Source organism: Equus przewalskii, chromosome 15, assembly GCF_037783145.1.
Source record: "Equus przewalskii isolate Varuska chromosome 15, EquPr2, whole genome shotgun sequence".
NCBI lineage: Eukaryota > Metazoa > Chordata > Mammalia > Perissodactyla > Equidae > Equus > Equus przewalskii.
The window spans coordinates 15,749,541-15,774,128 of record NC_091845.1 but is presented as its reverse complement, the minus strand read 5'-3'; the positions used below and the strand labels follow the sequence as shown (position 1 = coordinate 15,774,128).

The 24,588-nt window shown below is 36.4% G+C and overlaps 1 protein-coding gene across 5 annotated transcripts in view; it reads left to right on the top strand.

The window, feature by feature from the left end:
* The window catches only part of CNTN6 (contactin 6), a 295,782-nt gene that overhangs the window by 223,816 nt on the left and 47,378 nt on the right, over window positions 1–24,588 (top strand). For all 5 annotated transcript variants that reach the window (XM_070576733.1, XM_070576734.1, XM_070576736.1 and 2 more), the window contains one exon: window positions 23,137–23,264. In XM_070576733.1, the coding sequence (XP_070432834.1) occupies window positions 23,137–23,264 (128 nt within the window). The remainder of the gene's footprint in view (window positions 1–23,136; window positions 23,265–24,588) is intronic.

The window sequence follows — 24,588 nt, the reverse complement described above, 5'->3', positions numbered from 1 at the left end:
GTTTCCTTCCATAATGGATGTGGTTGACAAATCCTTATTCAGCACTGGCATGTTTTCTAGGAGAGTTTTGACAGAACAAAACAGGTGTTTCTAACTACTTACAATACATTTCGTTCCATTATACTATGGAACCTTGTGTACTGAGAGATGATTAGACTACAGTTGTAGCTTTATTTTAGTGATGCATGTGTGTTACTATGTGATTGGATATGCAATGGACTACTAGTAAGAAAGAGTCATTGTGCTAAAGGTAGGAAAATGGTTTAATGAGCGCCTCTTTAGCATCATACGCGTCACGAACTCTTATGCTTACCAGGCCAGGCAAGTAACATAAATGAACCAGACAGACAAGGTGAAAGAAAGGACAGCTAAAATATGATGAAAAATGGCAATCCATCTGTCTTGGAAGACAGAACTGTGAAGGACGGGAGAGTGAGTTCCACACCTAAAAGAGACAGTCATCACTCCGAATTCAGTCAAATGTTGTTTTGTAGGATTGTAGAACTGGAAACATTTCAGATAAAGCTAGAAATCTGGATTTTGACATTGCATCTTCTGTGCTGGGAAAAAACATCCACAGGCTGGATGCAGGGACACAATTTGTCATTTCTGATCCTAGGATTGCATTTGTGGTCAAGGAAGAGAGAAAAGTAGGTTAAAACAAGCAAATGAACAATGCTCTGAGTTGATCGTGCTGTCCCGCAGACCCTCTCCTGTCGAGCCGAGATAAACAAGACAAAGACCCTTCTAGGGCACTCTTTCTTTCCTTTCTCTCTCCTGACTCCAGTGGTCTCTATAGCCCTTGACTGAAGCTTTTCCCAGGACAGGGAGTCAGCTGAATTTATCATTGTATGCCCTGTGCCTTGGCACAGAGCTCAACCTCAATAAATATCTGTGGAATGAATGAACGTGTCAAAAAGGATGAATATGTAAGGTGTTACCAGCTTTAGAGAAAGGCTGTTATTGAGGAAATGCCTCAAGACAGGAGAACAGACGCTTCTAAACTAAGGTGAAAAGGAAGATAAAAGAAAACCTCTTGCCCTGACCCAGATTGGGCCCCTTCCTCTGTGTACATTGCCTACAAGATTGCTGGAAGCACTCCCAACAGATTTGGGTGTGGATTCCTTTTAAATGTTTCCTCTTTCATTCCTAAAATCTAATCAAGGTTTGAATACCCCGCTGTAAAACAGGAAAACTCAAGAGATGCTGTAGTGTCAAACACAGCGCTCCGTGCTGAGGATTGGGATAAATTGATTAGTCTCCCTCATTTATTAAAGAGTAGGAATGGCTGCTGTTTACCTTCTATAACCTTTAAAGGCCCAAACACAGGGTATGTGAGGAGGAGAAAGAAAAGGAAGAGGATTTGGATAAAGATAAGAAAATGATAGGAAAAAAAGTTTTGAAGAGTATGAGGGAAACCTCTTAAAACAGCCTCTCAGGTTTTGTTTTATTTTGTTTTGCCCCATATAGAATGAATTTGGGATCCATTTTAGCCTCCAAACAGTCACTAATAGTCATATCAGATTCAGCATCACCTTGTTGTGATTAAAGGAATGATCTGTGTGATTTCTATTTATAGATCCTTATACCATAATTCCATCCTTCTGTTGCTTTAGGATTTCGTTACAAGTTTCAACAAAAGAAAACAAACAAACAAAACTGACTCCTGAATATGCATTGAAAAAAAAAAAGTTGAGCCCTGGCTGAGTGTGGTAATTACAGATATGTGTCTCTGCCCGGTGTAGATTACCTTAAGCAGTAATTTGCAAAGGTCACCCAGCCAGCTCCATGAGACTGTGTGTCTCTGCATGCTTCCTATCCTGTCGCCTCTTCTATTGCCTTCTGACTTGACTGTTTTCATTAAGTGCGTGGCTTCAAGCTGCTTATTGGGAAACGCAGCACCTATGCTTCTGTTTGTGTTGCCTTAATGGTTTTTTTGTAGTCTTATCATGGCAACTTCCAAACAGGTTGAAGGTAAAAATTAAAGTAGTGATAAAAAGGAAAGAAGGGAGGAAGGAAAGGGAGAAGGAAGCAAGGTGAGAGGAAGGGAGGGAAAGGGCATAATGAAGAGAAAGACGTCTCCATTCTACCCTAATTAGATCAGGACTTTGAGTATGTCATTTATCCTCTATAAGCCTCCATACATAAAGTAGATTAGAAGCGTTCCACCCTCCTAAAAGAGGAGAGAGTGCCGAGTGGTCTCTTCAAGCCCATTCAGGCCTAAGGTTGATTATTGCATCTATATCTTTGATCTGAGCCATTAGAGGGTAACCAATTCTTTTTCTTTGCTCAGAACACTCCTTCAATGAGTGTTGCCAGGACAGATCCCAAGTCCTAGCAAAGTAACTACATTTGGCCTGTAAATAGCCACTGCACTGGAAGAGAGCTTTGGAAAGGAGAATATTAAAACAGTAGGTAACACCACAAAATATTTCTTATAACATTAGGAATATATGAATAAAGGTTATTTGACTTAGTGGGTCTAGGTATGTCTTTGTGTTCATGAGTGTGTATGAATACACAAGTGTCTGCACATAGTAGTAAGCATCATTTCCAAAGCAAATAAAATTAGATGCCCTAGGAGACAGGGATGGAGTGTTGGGCATACAAGCTGGCTGGGAAATTACTTTTTACGTGTGATTAACAAAATGCAAGGTTTATCTCATGTGTAGATAAAATGCTGTGTCATATTTGAAAAGGACATTAGAGATGACATAACCCGTTTTCCAAGTTTTATAGAGCGAGATCCTAAACTTAAACACACAACACTGAGTCCCACTACACGTTTTTTAATACCCACACCAGGCTGATTATTTCATTTAAATAGCAAAGTAAATATAACTTCTACCCTCTCCTACCTCTGTTCAATAAAGTGTGACACAATTGGAAGATTAAAAGAGTCAGATATAGAAAACAGTTTAAATTTTTACAATGGTTCCAAATAGGAGTAGTTTTTAGTTCACGACCTTGGAAACACCTATGTGGAGAAAAGTACATTTTTACTCTCTGTTATAAAACTTCTGTATGGTCCTGTATACTTTGAAATTTCATTGTCACTAACTCTTGATTCCCATAAAGTGTAACTACATAGAGATGGTTGAAAGAACTCTAAAGAAGCCTATTCAAAGTAATCTTACTGTATTGCCTCCTTATAAAAAATGGCGGCAATATATGTATTTTGACAATTTCCTCCACTCTTGCATGAATCGAGACAGCATACATCACACAGCTAGTAAATTGTGAAGCTTAGATTTAATGACAAGTCTCTTGTCTCTGTATTTAGATCTTTTCCTCACTAAAGATAATAGAATACTCTACTCTTCATTTTTTGAAGTGCCATTGTCACAAGATTTTACCTAATTTCATATGTTGGCAATTAGGATCAAGCAGCAATTATGAATACGGTTAAGATGTTTCTTATTGGCCTATGTGCCACAAGTGAAGTCTTGACTATTTGAAGAGTTCTCTCTTTACAATTCTATAATCATGGCAGGCTGTCAGAGTAGAAAAAGTTTCCTTCAACTAAAAATAGGTAGATGGCATTACAGAGTCCTAAGGCTGCCTGGTTTCCTGCTAGGATTGTACGGTCATAGGACATCTACCTTGTTATTTTTGGACCACCAGTCGTTTAGAAACGGCACCTAAATTGAGAAGCAAAGGTACATTCCTGTGAGAGAAACTGGGTTATAGTATCAAAAGCCTTGCACTGGGAATTAGAAAACAAGAACTCTGGTCTCAGTTCTGTCATTGCTGAGAGGTGTGACCTTGGGTAAAACCACTAGCCTACTCTTTTTTTGTTTGAGGTTACTATTCCCTGGATTTATTTAAGAGGAAATAACATGAAAACAACTTTAAGAAATATTGAACACTATCCCCATGCAATGACTGCCAGAATAGAAATTGTATATGAGAATTCAATTCAAAACATTAGCCTGGAAGTTTGAAATTGCAGATTTTATCATAGCTATCATTTTTATAGGTTTTACTGATTGCTCAGGTGACCAAGTGATTGATCCAAAAATAGTGATTTTTGTGAATTGTCAAAACAGCTAAAGTGATCTGGTTGGACGGCTTCACAGGTTAGAGAGAGCCTTGGCTGCTAGATCGTAAGCACCACGAGGGTAGTGAGCACCACTCATTAATTCACCACTACAGGCCCCGCGCTCAGCACAAACCTGCAACGTAACAGAAAGTGGGTAAACATCTTCTGTGTTGCTAAATCAATGAAAGTTAAAGTTCATTTTGTTTTGTTTGTGTCTACCTGACAAGAGATTTTAAACTTAAACCAAAAACTTATTTAACAGTTAGTAGCCCTGTAACGTGTTCGTTCATTCAATCTGTAAATATTTCATGAGCTCCTGTTATATCCCCAATACTATGCTAGGTGCTGTAGATAAAACTGAAGCCAGACAACAACATGACACATAGTATTCTTTCACAAGAAAGTTGTTTTCTTTAAAATGGTTTGGAGTCCAAAGAGCCAGGTTCAAGTCAACTCTACTTTTCACTTAGTTGATAACTTCTAGCAAATCCTTTAACTTCTCTGGTCCTCAGCTGATTCACTTGAAAAATGGAGCAAATGGTACTTGGCTCTCCCGTGATTTTGTATGAGACACAAATGGCATAGCATGTGTGGAAAGGATGGAGGATCTGTATACACTCTTCCACCACTGGGCGCATTTATTGCTGTTATCTTTATCTTTATGCAAATCTCAGTTGCGCATTCGTACCTCTATCAGTCAAGGAAACATCACAAACTTCCCCACAGAAAGTCGAGATGAATACAGATGAAGATTATCTCTGCGAGGCATTCTGAGGCAACTGAGGGAATTGATTCCACATCTGCTAAGTTTGATTAATTGCTTCTTTTTTTCCTTGTGGATCCACTTAGCAAGTGAACTGACAGAAATCAAAGCCTAGATTTATCTCCTTATGCCCAGCGACTGCTGGCTACCTGTTGAGGGATCACCTCATGAATTTAATAGGAAATGTTAACCCGCTGGACAGACAGCTCAAAGTTCCTCTGACAGGAAGCATTAAATATGATGCTACATCACCTGAAATATGGTCAGAGTGGACATGTAAGCTCTGAACAACTTAACTAAGAGATGGAGAGAATTTTTTCCTATTATTGAAAGAATAATTGAATTAATAAATAATCCACCACATTCCTTCCTCATTTTCCTAAAAAGAAGTCCACTGCCTTTCTTCCTCATTTCATAAAATATAATAGAATAAAATAAAATAAAACAAAATGCATTTATACATCAGACAAATTGTCATTAATAACGAAAATAACCATTTTAAGCACCTCCTATGTGCTGGGCATTATGCCAGACATTTTATATATCTCAAAAAAATTAAAGCACGCTCTTTTTCATATTTGGATCCATCACTGAGGGACAAAGTTGTCATAGAGTACATGGCCACGTTTGTACCATTTTTGTCTCAAAGTGCTAAATACAAAGGCACTTCTAAATTCCCAAAGAATCAAACTCACTCAATCACCGAGATTCTGCCCTTTGGCAGTTAGTCTCAGAATATGATCAAATCCCACAGACTTGAAACAAGAGAACTGTTGGGCTCTCTGGAACCAATTCCATTACCTCTACCCACTCAGGTAGACATGTGTGTGCATATATACAGGCATGTTTATATATGTGACACATAATATGACACACACATATGTATTTACAAACAGACCTTATTAAATGATAAATTTTGTGTGCTTTATCCTACAGTAATGAAACTGTTAAACTCTGGGCCCTGGGCACTTGGCAAAATGTGTGTACCTTGTGGGAACATGTGAACCCATTAGGTGACATGGAATCTAGTAGTGGTGCTTAATCAGTAGTTTTGCCTCTAGGCCCAAAATTTGGTGGGCCTACTCCTCTTCCAACTGTGTAGTACTCCAACACCCCAAGACCTCCCTCTTAGAAATAATAGTATATTGCGGCTGGATGGCAGTTGAGAAATAGCAGCGAAAGAGTGGAGAAGGAAAGCAGAGATGAGAGAGAAGGAGATGAGGAGAAAGAACAATGAAAAGGAGGAACAGGGCATCCTCTGTGCCAAGAGAGAATTGATAGCTATTGAGTAAGTCACTTGATCTTTCTTTTCTTCATGGGTGAAAAAGTACCCTTGGGAGAACCTATTTGTTAGTCTTTAGCATAGTGACGTAGAAAAGGAACAGAACATAAATTCATTTGTCTTCATTCTTCTCCTTGCTAAACTACCTGGACAAAGTAGTTCCTTTAGTTACAAAGCCCTTGCCTGACACTTAGCTACCATTCTCGCTGGAGCCTTTTCACATCCATCTTATCTTGTAGGGCCTCAGCTAATGAGGGTCTGGCTGCCTGAATGCAAGGAAGCCAATTATATGATGCTCCCTCTCTATTTGACCCTTCTCTATGCATCTTTTAATATTTGCTTTCTAAATCACCACTGTTCCTTTTTCTTTTACCTTTACTCCCAAGTGCTGAGTCTTAACAAAATACCCCCTCCACACATTCCTCTTCAATGCAACGTTAGCCAGAATGTAGCAACTGGCAAGCAGCCTTCTTTATCTCTTCCTCCTCCTTCCAGAGCTTCCTAATGGAACAAGCAAATAAACCTCATTTTGTTTTGTACCATCAACTACTTAATGTAATAATGCTTAGTACCTCAGGTAGCATGAGCATCAAATAGGCAAATGAACCATATGTCCCCATGTTTAAGGAAGAATGACAGTCTGCATAATGCCAGGCTTATTACAATCTCCCTTCTGTGCTGCCTCTTTGTAATAAAATTTTAGATTGTTCATACTCACCTCCTGAGAGCCTTGTTAAGGTGAGCCTTTCCAAGGGAATATGTGCTGAAGATGTCAAGAGCCATCTGATACTCTTGCCTGTGTCACGCGAAGATGTAACAAGCTAAAATCCTGTGTGTGCCCCTGTCAGTCTTGCCCTCATTTTCACCTCTTGCCATCCGGTGCCTCCAGTGTTCTGGAACACAGTGTGTGCAAACCACCTGCCACCAGAGTCTGAAAAAGCTCCGGCTCATTAAAGATGCAAAGCCTATCTTTAAACAGAGTCTGCCCAGCCCGATGTGCTCTGTTTTACACCACCTTCTTGGGTTGGACTCTGATTCCTGTAGTTCCCTATTTAAAATATTTTAATGATGGGTGATGATGCTCTTTGGCTTTAAACATGGGCAAATATAGCAAAGCAAAGAAATTTCACAAATAAATAGTGTCTTACAAATTCTTGTGTTGTAGCGTATAATGGAAAATACATAAACTTCGTTGTAGAGTTGCTGTGAATTCATAGTTACATTGGTAGGTTTCAAATGTGCTCATGCATAAGAACCATGTGAAAAATGCAGGTCTCAGAGCCGTGCTCCCGATTTTGAGTGAGTAGATATGAAGCAGGGCTGAGGAATCTGCATTTTTGTAAATTCACTCTCTGCTCCTAAGAGAAGCTGAAGTTATTGAATACCACCTAGAGAAACACTGGTTTGGTGCAAACATACTACCTAAAAAATAGCAACTTTTATTTTTTCTCCTTTCCCCTAGAACTTTACTTGCTGTCCTAAAATGCTCAGCTCTTCATCGTCCCTCATTGCTGAGAAGATGAAAGTCCTCAGTTTTGCTACCTTTTGAAAATATGAAAACACTTGGCCTTGGAAGGGTGTCCATTTACTTTAGTGCTCGCTTCGAATTTCTGAGTGACATTTATATCTTCCAAAGTTTACATAAATATTCAACAGCAATAATTGTATAGACAGAAAAGGTCAGTTATTAGTGCAATTTACAAAATTGACCTTTTATTCTTGGTTTGGCTTTTGAGAAAAAAAGTGATTCCTTGATAGGCTTAAAGTGGAATGCTCTTCACTTAGAAATAAAATGTTTGTTCGACAGGTGTTTGCTACACCCACACCTTCTTATAGATACTAGTGGGCATCCAGAAAATAAATAGATAGAAATAAAATTGTTGTCTTGATAGAAATTATAGTCCAGTTGAAGAAATAAAAGCCAGACTAATTGTGTGTAAGTCAATCTTGTTAATGTCTTCAAAATGAAGAGTGAGGCTGTCAGAACATTTTTTCACTTTCTGGCGATTATTTCCCAATTTCCTATTTTTTTTCTTTCATTTTTTCCACAGTGGAAGTATTTTATTTTTCCAAATGAAATGTATGCAAGAGTTCATTTCATAAAACAGTTAAAATTGAACCAATCTGGCTAATGCCTGAAGGGAGAACCAGAGCTGCACTCCATGCCCTCCCCACTTCCTTTCACTGTAAGCAGCCCATGGTGTGCCCTAAGAGTCCCCTGGATCTCCTGAGAGCGTGGTTTAAGAATTACGGATTTGGAGTGACAAATATGATTCTCAAGTGTGACTTGTCAAACTATTCATTTATTTATAAGCACAGTTGCAAACCAATTTGACAGGCTTTGTGAAAGATTCTGGGTTTATAAATTTGAATGAGCTCAAAGTCTCATGGGGAAAGCAAACAGATCAGCAGCTCCAGTGCAGTGGGGCATGTGTCACCACACACAGAAGACGGTGAGGACATTCACTAACTCTGCCTGCAGGAATCCAGAAAGCCTTCAGTAGGTTGGAGGCAACTGAGCTGACACTTGAATTGTAGGTAGGAATTCTTTTCAGAAGAGGAGGGTGAGAGGAACAGATTCATTATGTGGCTGTCCTACTTTCTAGTGAGTGTCATACTTGGTGCCAGTCCAAATGTTTAGATCTAGACTGCCTTTCCTCAATACAGGATCTGTTTCCCCCATGATTGCTCTAAGTGCAGAATCAAATCATTTATGAGTCCTCCAACAGTTAACTCTTAGACTACTTATGAGATGCTTGGATATATTAATTATATTCATTTTTATTCTATCTTGGATTAAATTAATCAATACAGCCAGAAATCTATTCTTCTCGTACTTGACACTGAGTCTCCTCGTATAATTAATGTTAATAATAGTATCCTTTATGGAGTACCTGTCATGGGCAAAGAGTGTGTTAAGATGTTAGATACACTATTTCATTTAATATTTACAAGATATCTAAGAGGCGGGTATTATTTATTCATATTTTTTAGATGGATAAAACTAATGCTAAGTTAAGCATCACATCCACAGTCACAGAGTTAGTAAGTGACAGTAGAGCATTCGATTCCAGGAAGCTCTGACTCCAAATCTATGTGTAAACTTAAACACCACATTGTAGGCCTTTAATTAGTTTCCTGGTGTAGAATTCTGCCCATCTGTGGAGCTAAAGGCAGATCGTCCTACTGCGCACATTATTTGTTCCTTATTTTTTCAGTTAAACCAAAAACTCTTTTGAAAACATACAGTCAAATTCTATTTTTACATTAATAAAAGGTATAAACTACGTCTATATGTTCTTGTCAGAATACTGATAGATGGAGTCTTAATTCACATCAATAAAATAAAATAAATCAGTTCTCTTAGTGACTTAGCATCCTGCATCCACAATGTTCAAATAACTGATTGGATTTTTAATGTAACATACAAAATGATTTTTGGTGACATATGGACATAGATATGCAAATTCAATAAACAAGGATAAACTCCCTAAGCTTGATAAAAGACTTGATCTACGTATGAAATTATGTATTATAATTAAGAAGAAGAAAGAATTAAAGTTAGCAGACAAGGAGGCTCATCCAAGTTGGTCTAGGAGCCGAAGGAGATCCAGCAGCGGAAATGCCACAAGCAAGCATCACTTTTAGAACCACATTCAAGATAGTAGGGAGGAGCATTTCCCAGATACCCATGTTCTAAAATCACCAAATTATGGTGCTGGAGCGAAAAAGGGTGATACTCATTGATGTTCCAACCTAACTCCCTCACTTTTTATACCTGAGGAAACCAAGGACCTCAGGGTAAATTTACCAGTTTAAGGTCAGCTGGCTGTGTTTGAATCTCATCTATCTATCTCAAAGTATGCTGCAGATATAACTTAATATTTGCAAAATTTCAAAGCCTTGAGGAAATCACACAATAGGGTCATCCTTATAAATGCAGTGAAAATGTAGCCGAAACGTCCTTATAATGCTCCGACTTCTCCGTTCTGTTCTGCACAGCCCTCTCTCCCATTGTGTTTTCAATCGCTTCTCCTCTAGTTATTTTGGGAGCGTACTTTTTAAAAATTTCTTTTAAGTCTTATGTTCACAAACTTTTTTGTCCTTTGCCAACTTTATAATTTCCTATCTTTTCTTTTGATTCGCTTGGACTGTAAGGCATGTTAGCATATGAATCTGTATTAATTCCCTTTTGTGTTTTCTCAGGCATCCCAAAATACCGCAGCAAATGGAGACACTTTTCTTTATCTTTCCCTTCTTCTACTGAACTGCTAAATATTCCTCTTAGGCCTCTTTCACTGGATTAATTTAGCTAAGCTTTCCAAGTGATGCTGTTTTGTTAATGTTAAATCACATTTCCTTAACATTTTATGGGAATCAGCCTAGCAGCACAATCTTCGGCATGCTGTCGAAATAAAGACACATCATGACACCAAATAATAATGTTATTTAGCAACTGCTCTCATCCACCATCTCCTAATTTGTGTCACAATTCAGTCACCCTGAATCTGTGTTTGTGTTGTATGTGGAGCACTACAAAGCTGGTGATTAAATTATTTGTGTGTATTGAACAGAGTCACATTTTGATGAACTCTGAGGCCTGAATATCTACTGTTTGGTTTCTGCTTTGGAGTTTAGGATAGTTGAACCAAAGACTTAACTTTGAAACATTTGGCTGTTCACATCAACAACTACACATTAGGCAGAAACCAGGAATTTTAAAAAATTAGACACTAGCACCCGTGATGTTATTTCCATGTAAATTAAAATGTGTATGAGTCCATTTCTAATCTACAGGTAACACTTCTAAACAAACCTTTGCTAGTTAAACCCTTTCAGTTACCTGTATAATGATCCCAAATCATCTTAGATTAATCAGCTCATGAGAAGCATATCTTTAGCTATTTAATATGTTTAAAATAGATCTTCCCCTAATCTGCTGACAATGGTGAAAAAAGGGCAAGTTACTGGCACCTGCATATACTTGTTTTTCCCTGAGGTCCCTGAGAAAAATATGCTTTCTGACAAAACATGGCAGAATTGAATTTATTTGTGCTACCAACTGGTGTTGCCACTTCATGGAGGTTTTCATTTTTGTTTACTTTTCCTACCTCACCGACTTCCCTTTACATATGTAAATTTAAACACACTATATCTAATGCAACTCAATTCAAGGGACGAAAGAAATACTATTGTTTGTCTGGAACTAAGACAGAGGCTGAAAAAATAATACAGATATAATCGCTGTATTTTCTATGAATTAATTAAATATTTAGGAACCCCTCATCAGGGTCTGTGTTAATAATAATTTAAAAAAGATTTTATTATGGCCTTTATTAAAACTTTAGTTTCATAATTGGAACTATACGAAAGAATGATTAAGATTTGCTTTATATACTCAAGTCTTGTCCTTGATAAGACTGATTTGAATGTATTTCTTCACCTCAACTCTTTTACTCTATAGGACATCAGCAAATTAACAGAAAGTCACTTAGCCAAGCAACCAGTTTATTTATATTTATAACTAGCTTTCATTTTGAAATAAAGAGGTTATTTGGCTAAGAGACTTTCTGTTAGTTTACCAAATTTATTGATAATATTGATAAATTTACATCTGGGCCTAGAAAGAAAAGTCTAAAGATTTCGCAATAGGTACAATCAGAAAAGTCATACTGAGTACTTACAAATTGTAGGTGTTCTTGGGGCCATCCCAGTGGCATAGTGACTAAGTTTGCACCCTCCACTCTGGAGGCCTGGAGTTCATGGGTTTGGATCCTGGGCGCTGACCTACACACTGCTCATCAAGCCATGCTGTGGCAGCATCCCACGTACAAAATAGAGGAAGATTGTCACAGATGATACCTCAGTAACAGTCTTCCTCAAGCAAAAAAAGAGGAAGATTGGCAATAGATGTTAGCTCAGGGCCAATCTTCCTCACCCCCCACCCCCAAAAATTGTAGATATTCTGGGAGAATACAAAGAAATGAAGAAAATAGCTACCATTTGGAGGACCTTGTCATCTAGACTTATGCTTGATATTTTTAACACATTTTTAAATTTAATCCTCAAAAGAAACTGATGTTATTGCTACTGTTATCCCCATTTATATGTAATTTTTACACATAAATCAAGCAAGTGCTTCCAATGTAACACAGCCAAAACAGAAGAGCCAGACACAAACCAAAAACAAGCTAACTTTAGAGTCCACGGTCGTAAAACCCTTATATTACTTGCATCAAAGAACTTAGCTTTACAATCTATTCAGAAAGTAGAAACTTGTCTAAAAAGAAAATTATGACAAAAGAGCGAAGGCAATACAATGAAGAAAAGATACAGGCATACTTCATTTTATTGTGCTTTGCAGATATTGCATTTTTTACAAGACCCTCCACCAGCCCAAAGATTAGGACTTGCTGAAGCCTCACATGATGATTAGCATTTTCTAGCAACAAAGTATTTTTTAATTAAGGTGTGTACATTGTTTTTGTAGACATAATGCTATTACACACAATAAACTACAGTATATTGTAAACATAACTTTTACATGCACTGGAAAACCAAAATATTTGTATGACTCAATTTATTGCGATACTCACTTTATTGTGGTGGTCTGCAACAAAACTTGTAATATCTCCGAGGGATACCTTATAGTCTTTTCAATAAATAGTGCTGAAATAAACAGAAAGCCACATGCAAAAAAAAAAATTAATGTAGACACAGACCTTACAGTGTTCACAAAAATTAACTCAAAATTATGAGAGACCTGAATGTAGAACACAAAACTATAAAACTCCTAGAAGATAACAGGAGAGAACCTAGATGACCTTGCGCATGGCCATGACTTTCGGAATATAACACCAAAGGCAGATCCATGAAAGAAAGGCATAATAAGCTGGACTTTATTAACATAAAAACTTCTGCTCTGAGAAAGACAATGTCAAAAGAATGAGAAGTCAAGTTGCAGACTGAGAGAAAATATTTGCAAAATACACATCTGATAAAGGACTGTTCTCTAAAATATGCAGAGAATTCTTAAAACTCAAGGAAAAGAAAACAACTCAATTAAATAATGGGCCAAAGACCTTAGTCACCTCATCAAACAAGATATACAGATGGCAAATATGTATATGAAAAGGTGCTCAGTATCATGTCATCAGGGAAATGCAAATTAAAACAATGAGATCCCACTACACATCTAATAGAGTGACCAAAATCTGGAACACTAACACCAAATACTGGAGAGGATGTGGAGCAACAGGAACTCTCATTCATTGCTGGTGGGAATGCAAAATGATATAGACACTTTGGAAGTCAGTTTGGTGGCTTTCTGTAAAACTAAACATATCCTTACCATACAGTCCAGATACTGCACTCTTTAATATTTATCCAAAGGACTTGAAAATTTGTGTCCACACAAAAACCTGCACACCATGGTTTATAGCATCCTTATTCATAACTGCTAAAACTTGGAAGTATCCAAGATATTCTTCAGTAGGTGAATGCTTAAATAAACTGTAGTGCATCTCGACAATGGAATATTATTCAGTGCTAAAAAGAAATGAGCTATCAAGCCATGAAGAGACATGGAGCAATCTTAAGTGCATATTACAAAGTGAAAGAAGCCAGTCTGAAAGGTTATACACTGTGTAATTGCAACTAGATGACATTCTGGGAAAGTCAAAAGTGTGGAGACAGTAAAAAGCTCAGTTGTTGCCAGGGATTGGGGGAGGGAAGGATGAAAAGATGGAGCACAGAGGATTTTTAGGACAGTGAAAATACCCTGTATGATACTATAATGATGGAGACATGTCATTAAATACTTTTCCAAACCCATAGAATATACAACACCAAGGGTGAACCCTAAGATAAACTATGGTCTTTGGGTGACAATGATGTGTCAGTGTAGGTTCTTCACTGGTAACACATGTACCACTCTAATGGGGAACGTTGGTAATAGGGGAGGCTATGAATGTGTGGGAGCATAGGGGATATCTGTACCTTTCTCAATTTCACTGTGGACCTAAAACTGCCCTAAGAAAAAAATCTTAAAAAAAAAAAAACAAAAAAAAGGGGACCAGCCCCATGGCCGAGTGGTTGAGTTCGTGCACTCTGCTTTGGCGGCCCAGGGTTTCACTGGTTCAGATCCTGGGTGCGGACAGGGCACCGCTCATCAGGCCATGCTGAGGCAGCATCCCACATGCCACAACTAAAAGGACCCACAACTAAAAAATATATATATAATTATGTACTGAGGGGCTTTGGGGAGAAGAAGGACAAAGAAAAGAAGATTGGCAACAGATGTTAGCTCAGGTGACAATCTTTAAAAAAAAAAAAATTCAAAATACAAGGTAGCGTAATAATCCAGATAATAATTCAATAGAAAAAACACTGACTCAGGATCAGAAGACCTGCATTCTGGCTGTGGTTAAGCTTAAACCTCCTTGCATATCAGCTTATTGATGTGGAAAAAATTACCAATCTTTAATATTTGGAGAGAGAGAGAATACTATGAACAGTAGTGATTGGGAGGAGGAGTGTCATAGAGAAAGCTGCATATCTTAGCCCAGGTCCCCTAAGAAGCAAAGCTAAGAGTGAGGCAGGTAAACACGGACAGCAATGCAGAATCGTATCTTATTACACTGGCCACTGACTCACTTTAAGCCACAGAGACAGACATCTAGTAGCTCGGCATTAGTCACCCACATAGATTGTCTCCAGACAGAAACTACCTGAAAACAGTCTTTGGAAGGAAAGACAAAAGGGTTTATCTGCTGGCTGCCCCTTTGCTGATGCGGTTGCATCATCTGGACTTTTGATAGCCAATGGCACTAAGAGTACCTGAGGGGATGCGTATGTTGTGTCTGAAAGAGTCAGAATCAAAGCAGGATTGGGAGGATGGATGGCATTGAGAAAAGCAGATAGGAGTGCAAATCCTCTGCCAAATACTTGGGAAGAGACTCTAGGCTTTCATCTATCATGTCCAGGAAGGGTTTACTGGTGTACTCTAAGAAAGATTTTGTGAATTATGAACGTTTGTTTCCTCTTTGGGACTTAGACAACCCTTCAACCCTTTCCTGAAAAGAATATTTGTGCTCTTTCCTAAAAGGCAGACAAAATTAAAAAGATGAAAAACATGTTTAAGAATGTCTTCCATAAATTTTCTTGAATTTTCTGGCATGTGTTTCCTCTTGTTTAGAACTGATTAAAGATTGTAAGTATACTGTGCTTTTCTAAAGATGATCTACATTTAGTAGAGAGGCTAGATTTTAGTTTCTGTGGCCCATTCAATCTTCTCTCTCTTGAGATAGTACTTCATTTGTATTTTATATCTATCTCTTTCTCCTTTTTGTTATCTCTTTTTTTGGGATTACCTCTTGGGTTTTTTTTACTATTCTGATCATCTTATAAGGAAGATAAAATGGGTTTTTGTTAATCCATTGATTAAATCTTTAAACTTGCCCTGGCTAGAGGTGTGAGATATTTTCTGTGTAAAATTGCCATTGGAGCTGTTTAAAGTTGTTAATATAAAAGGATGGAAAAGAGACTCTTTACTTTGATTTAAATGAGCAAGCTTTGGCATTTACTTATTTGTAGATCATGTCAGGCATCTTTTGTAGCTTGTTAAATTAAAGAATTTTTAAAAGATAGCTTACTAAATGACGGTGAGATTAGCATAGACACGATAATCAGGTGCTAAAATTATTGAAATGTAATATCAATATTTGATTTAAAATAAGACTCCAGTGGGACATTTTACCTAAAACCTAAATTGTACAGAGTCAAAATTTATACACATTTTTCTACTTCTTATCTAACTCATTTTAATCCAATCTATTTTACATTTTCTAGATATCAGTAAAATTGGACAGTCAATTAAAATTTCATGGTCTACAGTATTATCTTTAGACAGAACTGGAAGCAATACTCCAGTTAATAATCTAACTATAAAAATAGCAGTATTGCTCTAGTTTCAGCAACAAGAAATTGTAATTGCCCAATGTCCTAATTTCTCTTAGTTTAAGAAATTTAGCTGTTGCTAATCTTTTATGTCCTGAAACTTTGTGATAGGCTATGACTGAAATAAAACAAAAAAAGTCAGAACCTTCTTCATTTGCTATCCACGTGGAATCTATACATATAGATCTGTTTTCTATATGAAAATAAATAAAGATTGGATACCTATTAGATTAGCTGTAGTGATAAACTCGATGTGAATGCTATTATATTTCTATATATTTCTGAAGTTTTTAATGAACAGATATCACATGCAATTCAGGAAAGCAAGGGTAAACATGTTACATTGTTGGGGCGGCCCGGTGTCTGAATGGTTAAAGTTCCGCATGCTCTGCTTTGGCAGCCCAGATTTGCAGTTCAGCTCCCTGTCACAGATCTACTCTACTCATTAGCCTTGCTGTGGTGGCATCCCACATACAAATAGAGGAAGATTGGCACAGATGTTAGATCAGGGCAAATCTTCCTCACCAAAAAGACATTATGTTGTCTTTACGCACTTCCTGGAAGTGACATGAAATTGAATACACGTGTTCCAGGTGGAAGAGTCCTGTGAGTTCATTTGACGTGTTAGTCTATCTTCCTGGTGCTCTATTCACAATAACTCATCAAGTAGAGGGCAAAGGGTTTGAAATCAGGCAAATGGGTGTGGCATCTATTACTTTTGTTTCCCATTTGTGCTACTCGCATTCCCTGGTGGGGAGATGGAAATGCTGGAATTTCCATCACTCCATAAAGTCTGCCTTCAAGTTATCAGTTAACATTGAAATGTTTACATATGCTAGTGGCTAAGTTTTCTACCTGTTTTATTTTTCTAATGCCACTATAAATTCTACCAATGACACTTGACTATTTGACATAGACTGTAGTTCTCAATTTCTACCTTTTATTGCCAAGAATGCAATTAGAGGAATAGTGTGGTACCTTACAATTGCTAACTATTAATTGCTCTATTGTTGAATGGTCATGATATATCTACACATGTAAATGTCTTTAAATCCTAATTTTTTTTTTAAAGATTTTATTTTTTCCTTTTTCTCCCCAAAGCCCCCCAGTACATAGTTGTATATTCTTTGTTGTGGGTCCTTCTAGTTGTAGCATGTGGGACACTGCCTCAGCGTGGTTTGATGAGCAGCGCCATGTCCGCGCCCAGGATTCGAACTAACGAAACACTGGGCCGCCTGCAGCGGAGCCCACGAACTTAACCACTCAGCCACGGAGCCAGCCCCTTAAATCCTAATTTTTACAGAACATTTTAACTGCAAATGTCTTAATTTGTGATTTAATCATCTAAATAGAATACTAAGCTTTGGCAATTTGGGGGAAAATTTTCTATTTGATTGTGTGAACAGTTGAAACATTCTAACTAAGTGAATATTTGAGAACAGAGACTTGAGAGGAAGAGTGTTATCTCTGAACTGTGAAATGATTACAGGGGAAGAGTTAAGGAGGAAACATACATACACTGTAAGTCAAGTATCAGAACTCAGTGGCACCAAAACCAAAACAGTCCAGTGACTGATAGGCAGATGTTAGTTAAAGTCACAAAACACACTGCTGAGTCCATTCAGATGAAAGGGTTTTAAGACATCAGGCACAAGCAAGAACCAAAGCAAGAATTAAAAATACTAGTCTGAGTCATTGAAAGCAAAGACCAAGGACTAGTATCAACAAAGAATAAGAATGAGATTACTAGCTAGCATTTAATTAATTCAGTTCTCCTAACAACCCTGTTATCATTCCCAAATAAAAACGAGAACATTGGGGATCAGAAAGATTAACTTGACAAATACACAGAAAGGAAATTGCATGAATTCAACCAAGAGTCTCAGGCAGTGAAACAATGATGCTGACAGTCTTTCTAGCATTAGGCTCCTTTCAGAAAGCCTGGCAGATGCCTCTCAAGTTCGTTTCTTCAAGCTGAACTGTGACAAAATACTTCCTCCTGTTCCTGTTGTTACTGTTCATGGAGTTACAGAAGTGCTTACATCCTTTAGCAGAATAACAAACAGGTTCATTAAAAGTCTACCTACTGACTGCTAACTGTTAGCCAGGCACAGTGCTGAGCACTTTAAACAGTTTATATCATTTACTCCACATGACTCTGTGACACAGGTAATATTAATATCCCCATGTTACAGAAGAGAAAGCTAAGAACTTGGACTGTTGAGTAACTTGGCCCCAGTCATACAAATATTAAATGTTGAGGCTCAGATTCAGTCACAAGCAGTTGACCTCAAACTCCGTAGTTGCTAATAGCTCTACCAATAGCACCATTATTGCCTAGAACGGAGCAAAAGAAGAAGAAAAATAATCCTTGGTGTTAATATCATCATCATTACCTCACATTTATGGTTAAAACTCTACCATAGTAGAGGATATCAGACTCACCTTTAAGATTTCACAAAAGCTTAGAATCCCGGGAAAATGTGCATCGGTGCACAAACACAAATGTTTCATCTCATTTCAGGGAGTCATTGGACTCCCTAAAGGTCAGATTAAGAACCTCCAATATTAAGGGTCTTCCTACGCAAATAAAATTTAAATATGTATATATATACTTTCATATATATATATATATATATAATGCTCACGTTTGTACTCTTAGTAACTACACTCTTAGTAAACTATGCTGCTTTGGAAGCTTGAAGCAAAAGAGCACTTGCTAAAATAAGTACCTCCTGCTCCAAAGAGGAAGACATGATTAGAATCTTGGCCCTACGCCGCCTTGTGGGTACCTTGAATAAATTACTCCTTCTTTCTATGCCTCAGTTTCCTGACGTGTAAAATGGGGATGATGACAACAGAGAGAGCCTAGAGGTTTGACTTAAGTATTCAATGAGTTAACATTTATTATAAACTTAGCAGAAGATGTGTGCAGAGTCAGTTTGCAATAATAGTTCGTAACCTGCTTATATTTTGACCAATGAGTTTTATCACGGAAAAGAGGACGCCTCATATTAATAGTCTCTATTTCTCTCATCCCTATCGTAAGAGCTAACATAGTACCTTGAACATAGTAGGCATTTAGCAAATATTTGCTGAATAAATTTAGAAGGAAAAAACAGCCTTAGCATTCCTCGATTTCCAGTCATTTAAATTAGCATTTAAATTACTATTGAATTTTTAGAAGCCTTACCTTATTCCATGTTGCTCACATATTTCAGTCTTTGTTTTTATGATATATAGTCTGTTAGCAGTATAATCTCAGCATTAAGTCCTAATGTAAATATATATACATATTATATGTCGTCAGTCACTTAAGGTCTTCTGCTTCCCTATAACTATATTATTTTTGCTAATTATTCATGCAAATCTCACTTTTATCACCAGAATGTTTTCTCACTTTTTTCAGATAGCCAAGCTTATCTATACATGCAGCTGTTTTGTTTTTAAATGTTAGAGAAGCTTACATAGAAAAAGATGGAATTTTTTAATATATTTTATTAATATGTCCTTTTCAATCCTCCAGAAACCATTTTAAAGTATCTTTTAGACTATCCAAAAGAAAGATAAAGTCGGTCTTTATCTTTCTCCATGAATGTTACCAAAATCATCAATTAAAATGTTCCAGTTAATTTTTACATGTGCATTCTTCCTTTCTGAAAATGTCAATTGCTTTGTACAGTTTGATCTTAGTTGAGTGTTCTTTCTTTTTCTTTTTAATCATTTCTCCTAAGCCATGTTTTGATATGTGACAGAACTGGAAATTCACACTTTTCTTTAATATTTTTTGTTTAATTATTCTACATAAAATTAGTGCTATGATTAGGTGGTTTGATTCCATCTACATTGTCAGAGATTAAGTTTTCTTACTACATTTTAACACCTCTTATTAATAAAAAAACATTAAATGATAAGTTGAAATATTTACGCTATTTATCCTGATGTAAAATTTCTAAGTATAATTAAATCTCTGGCCTTCCATATGATAGATCTATAGGGAGAATTATTTTATTAATCATCTATTTTTAATAAATGATAAATCAGTTTCATTACCAGTTTTGTTACTTTCATAAAACATTCAAATCTAACATTTTTTATTCTTTGATACATTTTTGTGTATTGATCTTGTGAAAACAAAATACGTTGTTACTTAGAAATAAAGACAATCTTTACAGACTAAAGTTTGATTCATAATGAATTGACCAATGCTTCTCAAACTTTACTGTCCATACCAACCAATGGATATCTTGTTAAAATGCAAAATTTGATTCAGTAGGTCTGAGATGAGACCGTATTTTGAGAAGCAAAAACATAAGACTGTCTTAAGGGCCTCTAACAATGACTCAGAAACTTCCTAAACATTATAGTTAACACGCAGAATTAGTTTACTGCAATTAGAGCTAAGTGATAGTACTGTAAAGAGCTTGAGTGCTAGAGATAATCAGATATAGCTTTCAGTTCATTCTCTGATACTTATTAGCTGTTTAGTTTTGGGCAGATCTTAACTTTTATTAGTCTTAGTTTGCCTTCTCAGTCTCTCAAAAAGTAAGAGGCAATTGAGAAATACTGATGAATTGATTAAGATTTCAGAAGAAATCATCAGTTTCAATGATGACAATTTCAGTTCAATTTAACAAACATTACTGAACAAATACCATGAGCCTGAAAAGGGTGGTGGACTCGGGGTAATACCAAAACATCGTTTACATGAATTGTGCTTTTCTGAAATTCAAGTGAAAAATTATATGACATATAAACATTGGCATAACTAGCTGGGAAATTTGCCTGATGGGCTTTAGATATTAGCAGATATATTTTTTATCATTTAAAATGTTTTATTGGTCAAAATTTAATGTTTCTATGCTGCTGAAAATTCCTAGTTATTCCTAAATTCTAAAGATAAATGATGTACCCAAATGCTTCTCACATTGACCTCTGTTTTTTTTTAATTGAGGTAACACTGGTTTATAGCATATATAAATTTCAGGTGTACATCATTATATTTCAACATCTGTATAGACTGCATTACATTCACCACCAAAAGTCTAGTTGCCATCCATCACTATAGTCATGTGCCACTTTACCCCTTTTGCCTTTCTCTCATCTCCCTTCCCCTCTGGTAACCACCCATCTGTTCTCTGTATCAGTATATTTGTTTGTTTATCTTTCACATATGGGTGAAATCATATGGTATTTGTCTTTCTCCACCTGACTTATTTCACTTAGCATAATACCCTCAAGCTCCATTCATGTCGTTGCACATGGCATGATTTCATTATTTTTTATGGCTAAGTAGTATTTCATTGTCCGTATATATCACAGCTTCTTTATCCATTCATCTCTTGATGGGCACTTTTGTAGTTTCCAAGTCTTGACTATTGTGAATACTGCTGAATGCATAAAGATATGTGTACAAAGATGCATATATCTTTTCAAATTAGTATTTTTGTGTTCTTTGGGTAAATACCCAGAAGTAGAATAGCTGGATCATATGGTAGTTCTAGTTCTAATTTTTTGAGGAATCTCTGTACTGTTTTCTGTAGTGGCTTTACCAATTTACATTCCTACCAGCAACGTACAAAGGTTCCCTTTTTTCCACATCCTCTCCAGCACGTTGACCTCTTCTAGTAGAATCAGATAAAGATTTGTATTTGGCCAGAAGTTTGCTGCATACTAGAATAGCTTTGTTACTGTGTCAATAATGGGATGATTAAATTGTTAATGTAAATTGGGATCAAGAAATCTAGACACTTGGGAAATTAAATAAGATATCAAATATCTGCTGTTGGGGAATACTCCAAGATAACGACTTTAAAAAATAATCTGATTACATGCCATGGAGCATTCTAAACCCAGATGTGGCCATTTGCACTCACGATGACAGAATGTGGAACCCATCACTAGTAATAAACCCAACACCAGCAGCTGGTTTCATACAAATTACAGTTGGCTGATATTCTCTGTGTTTCAAATTGGGTAATTAATTATATTAGCTACATTTTGTATGATATGCATATTAGAAACAGTGATATATTTGAGAAACAAATACTGTTTTGTTATTGTTAATGGATGTGACATGCTTGGCAATTGTCTTGCCTTTCTTTCCTTTAAAACTATCGTCATTACCAATTACCTCTCATCACATATTCTTGTACAATCCTGACTACCCACTAGTTTTTAGAGCTGTGTTTTTAAAAGGTGTTTAATTAAATTTATAAGACATAAAATAGGGTACATGCCTTTAATTTCTCTTTTTTTTGTCTCCTTATTAAAACATTTGCCGGTAATTTTGTAAAAAAAAAAAATCTTGATATTTCCCCTGATTAAAACAACATTCTGATGTTTGCATTTGATTATTTCTGAGTTTCAGAGAAAATTTAACAGGGATTGTTTGATGAAAAATTGGAAGTTCTTAAATAGTTCTCCTTCCATTGTGTACTATATGAATGTACCTATTTTAGGAACATTTAATTCAGTCTGATTCATGAAGTGTTCATTTTTCCTTCTCCTCTCTTCTCCTTTGTGATGGGATAGGCCATATAAGATGGACCTGGCCCCTTTGGCTATGGAACCATACGGATGGTTCCATCAACTCATTAGCACTGACAAATATTGTCAGTCGAGAACTCTTTTGTTTGGTGGCTGAAAGTGCTAAATCAGAGCAGGTTGATAAAGCCACAGACTAAACAATGTGAAAATTAGCTTGTATTTCCCTAATGCCAAGTTCAATTTTCACCAGGGAATTGACATTTCAAAATGCACAATAAATAATTGCGTTTGTTATTAATCAAGCAAATGGCCATTGTAGCATCAAGCACTCATTTGGTTTTTAATGTGCGTTGAAATCAACAATGATAATTCAAGTTATAGCATTATAATTATTGATGCTGTATCAGAATAAAAGCAAATGCCATTTATTCTAACATGTGGATTCAGAGAGTGCTCACAATTAAGAACAGAATAATAGGAAAGGAATACATTCATATTATCAAACACAGCCATGGTCTAAGTAATGTTTTAAAATGAAAATAAGTGGTTAAGACATCAATTTTAAAGAGCCTTACTTCCTTTAATTATATATTTTCTTTTTAGAGTGAGTCTCTTGGAGGATGGCAGCCTCAAGATATATAACGTTACCAGGTCAGATGCTGGATCATATACTTGCATAGCTACAAATCAGTTTGGTGTTGCGAGGAACACTGGCAGCCTAGTCGTAAAAGGTATTTTATTATCTTCATTTGTGTCTGACGAACATTAGAGATATGTATGCATATCATGACCTCTGTCCCACCGTCAAACCTGCATCATATAATATATGTGAAATATTTGATTTCACAATTTGTTTAAGAGCTATGTTCCCATATTCATTAACAGCATGTTCACTTTGCCAGTGAGATAGCATGGTAGACGTGAATACTTTGGCAGTTGAAATGCTGTTAGCGGATATGGGTAATTAGACAGAATTAAAACCTACACCTAAAATATTTGAATTTTCATAAATGCCTTTGTGTAGGGGGCCATGCATATTTTGATAAAGTTAGAGGATAATATTTTCCTTGGTTAAATTTCCTTCAGAAACTATCATTTTGTATGACATTTTTACCTGGACGTAAGACTGTGAAGTATATAACCAGTTCATTTATTTATGTAACTCTAAGTACATAACTAGTGAAATGCAGTCTCTTTTGCATACTCTTTAAAAGCAGTTCTTTTCAAAGAGAAAAAAATTAAAATATTAGTGTCCATATGAGTCATTATTATATTCCCATCACAGTAAACAGATAAGCCCATACAATTCGAGATGGTAAAACTGCATACTCTATTCTTCAGACTCAATCCAAATGTACCTACATATATCACCAAGGGATGTAATTAGTACTGGAAGTGTCTATTCCCCATCTTTGCTACTTTATTGAATCTCAGCTCATAAAACTAGTATGTTTACTGGAAGCCATGTCACTTTTATCATTTCATTACTGCCCGGATGATAAAAATGACTGTCATGATAAAGTGGTTTGAGCAACTAATTAAACCCAAATGATTAAATTCAGCAATTGGTGCTTTATCATCAATTCTATTAAAAATAAATATATCCAATAAAAAGTAGTGAACAGCTACACTTCAACTATCCCTTAAAATGTCTCAAGGAAAATAAACACTCACTTTTATTGTTGGAAGATATTTCTGCCAACTTTGTTTCAAGCATATTACATTATGCTGACAATTGTCTGAAATACTCAGGGGAAAATTGACTGATATAACGTGTCAAAATCCAACGTGTGGCATATTTCGAAAAACTTCAATTCCTTAAGATTGTATTGTCATCTGATTTTTAAGACAGACATGGACTTAATTTTCAAGGAATGTGCTATGGCTATATTTAATGATAGGGCATTTCTCCAGAAAATTTTTGATAATACCTATATACTGAAAAGTGTAAATGCTTCATGTTTGAAGAAATAACATGTCCTTTAAGAAAAAAAGAGAGAGAAGATTTATTACTTCACTTTAAATTGGAAGATGCAGGTGGCATGCACTCATTTT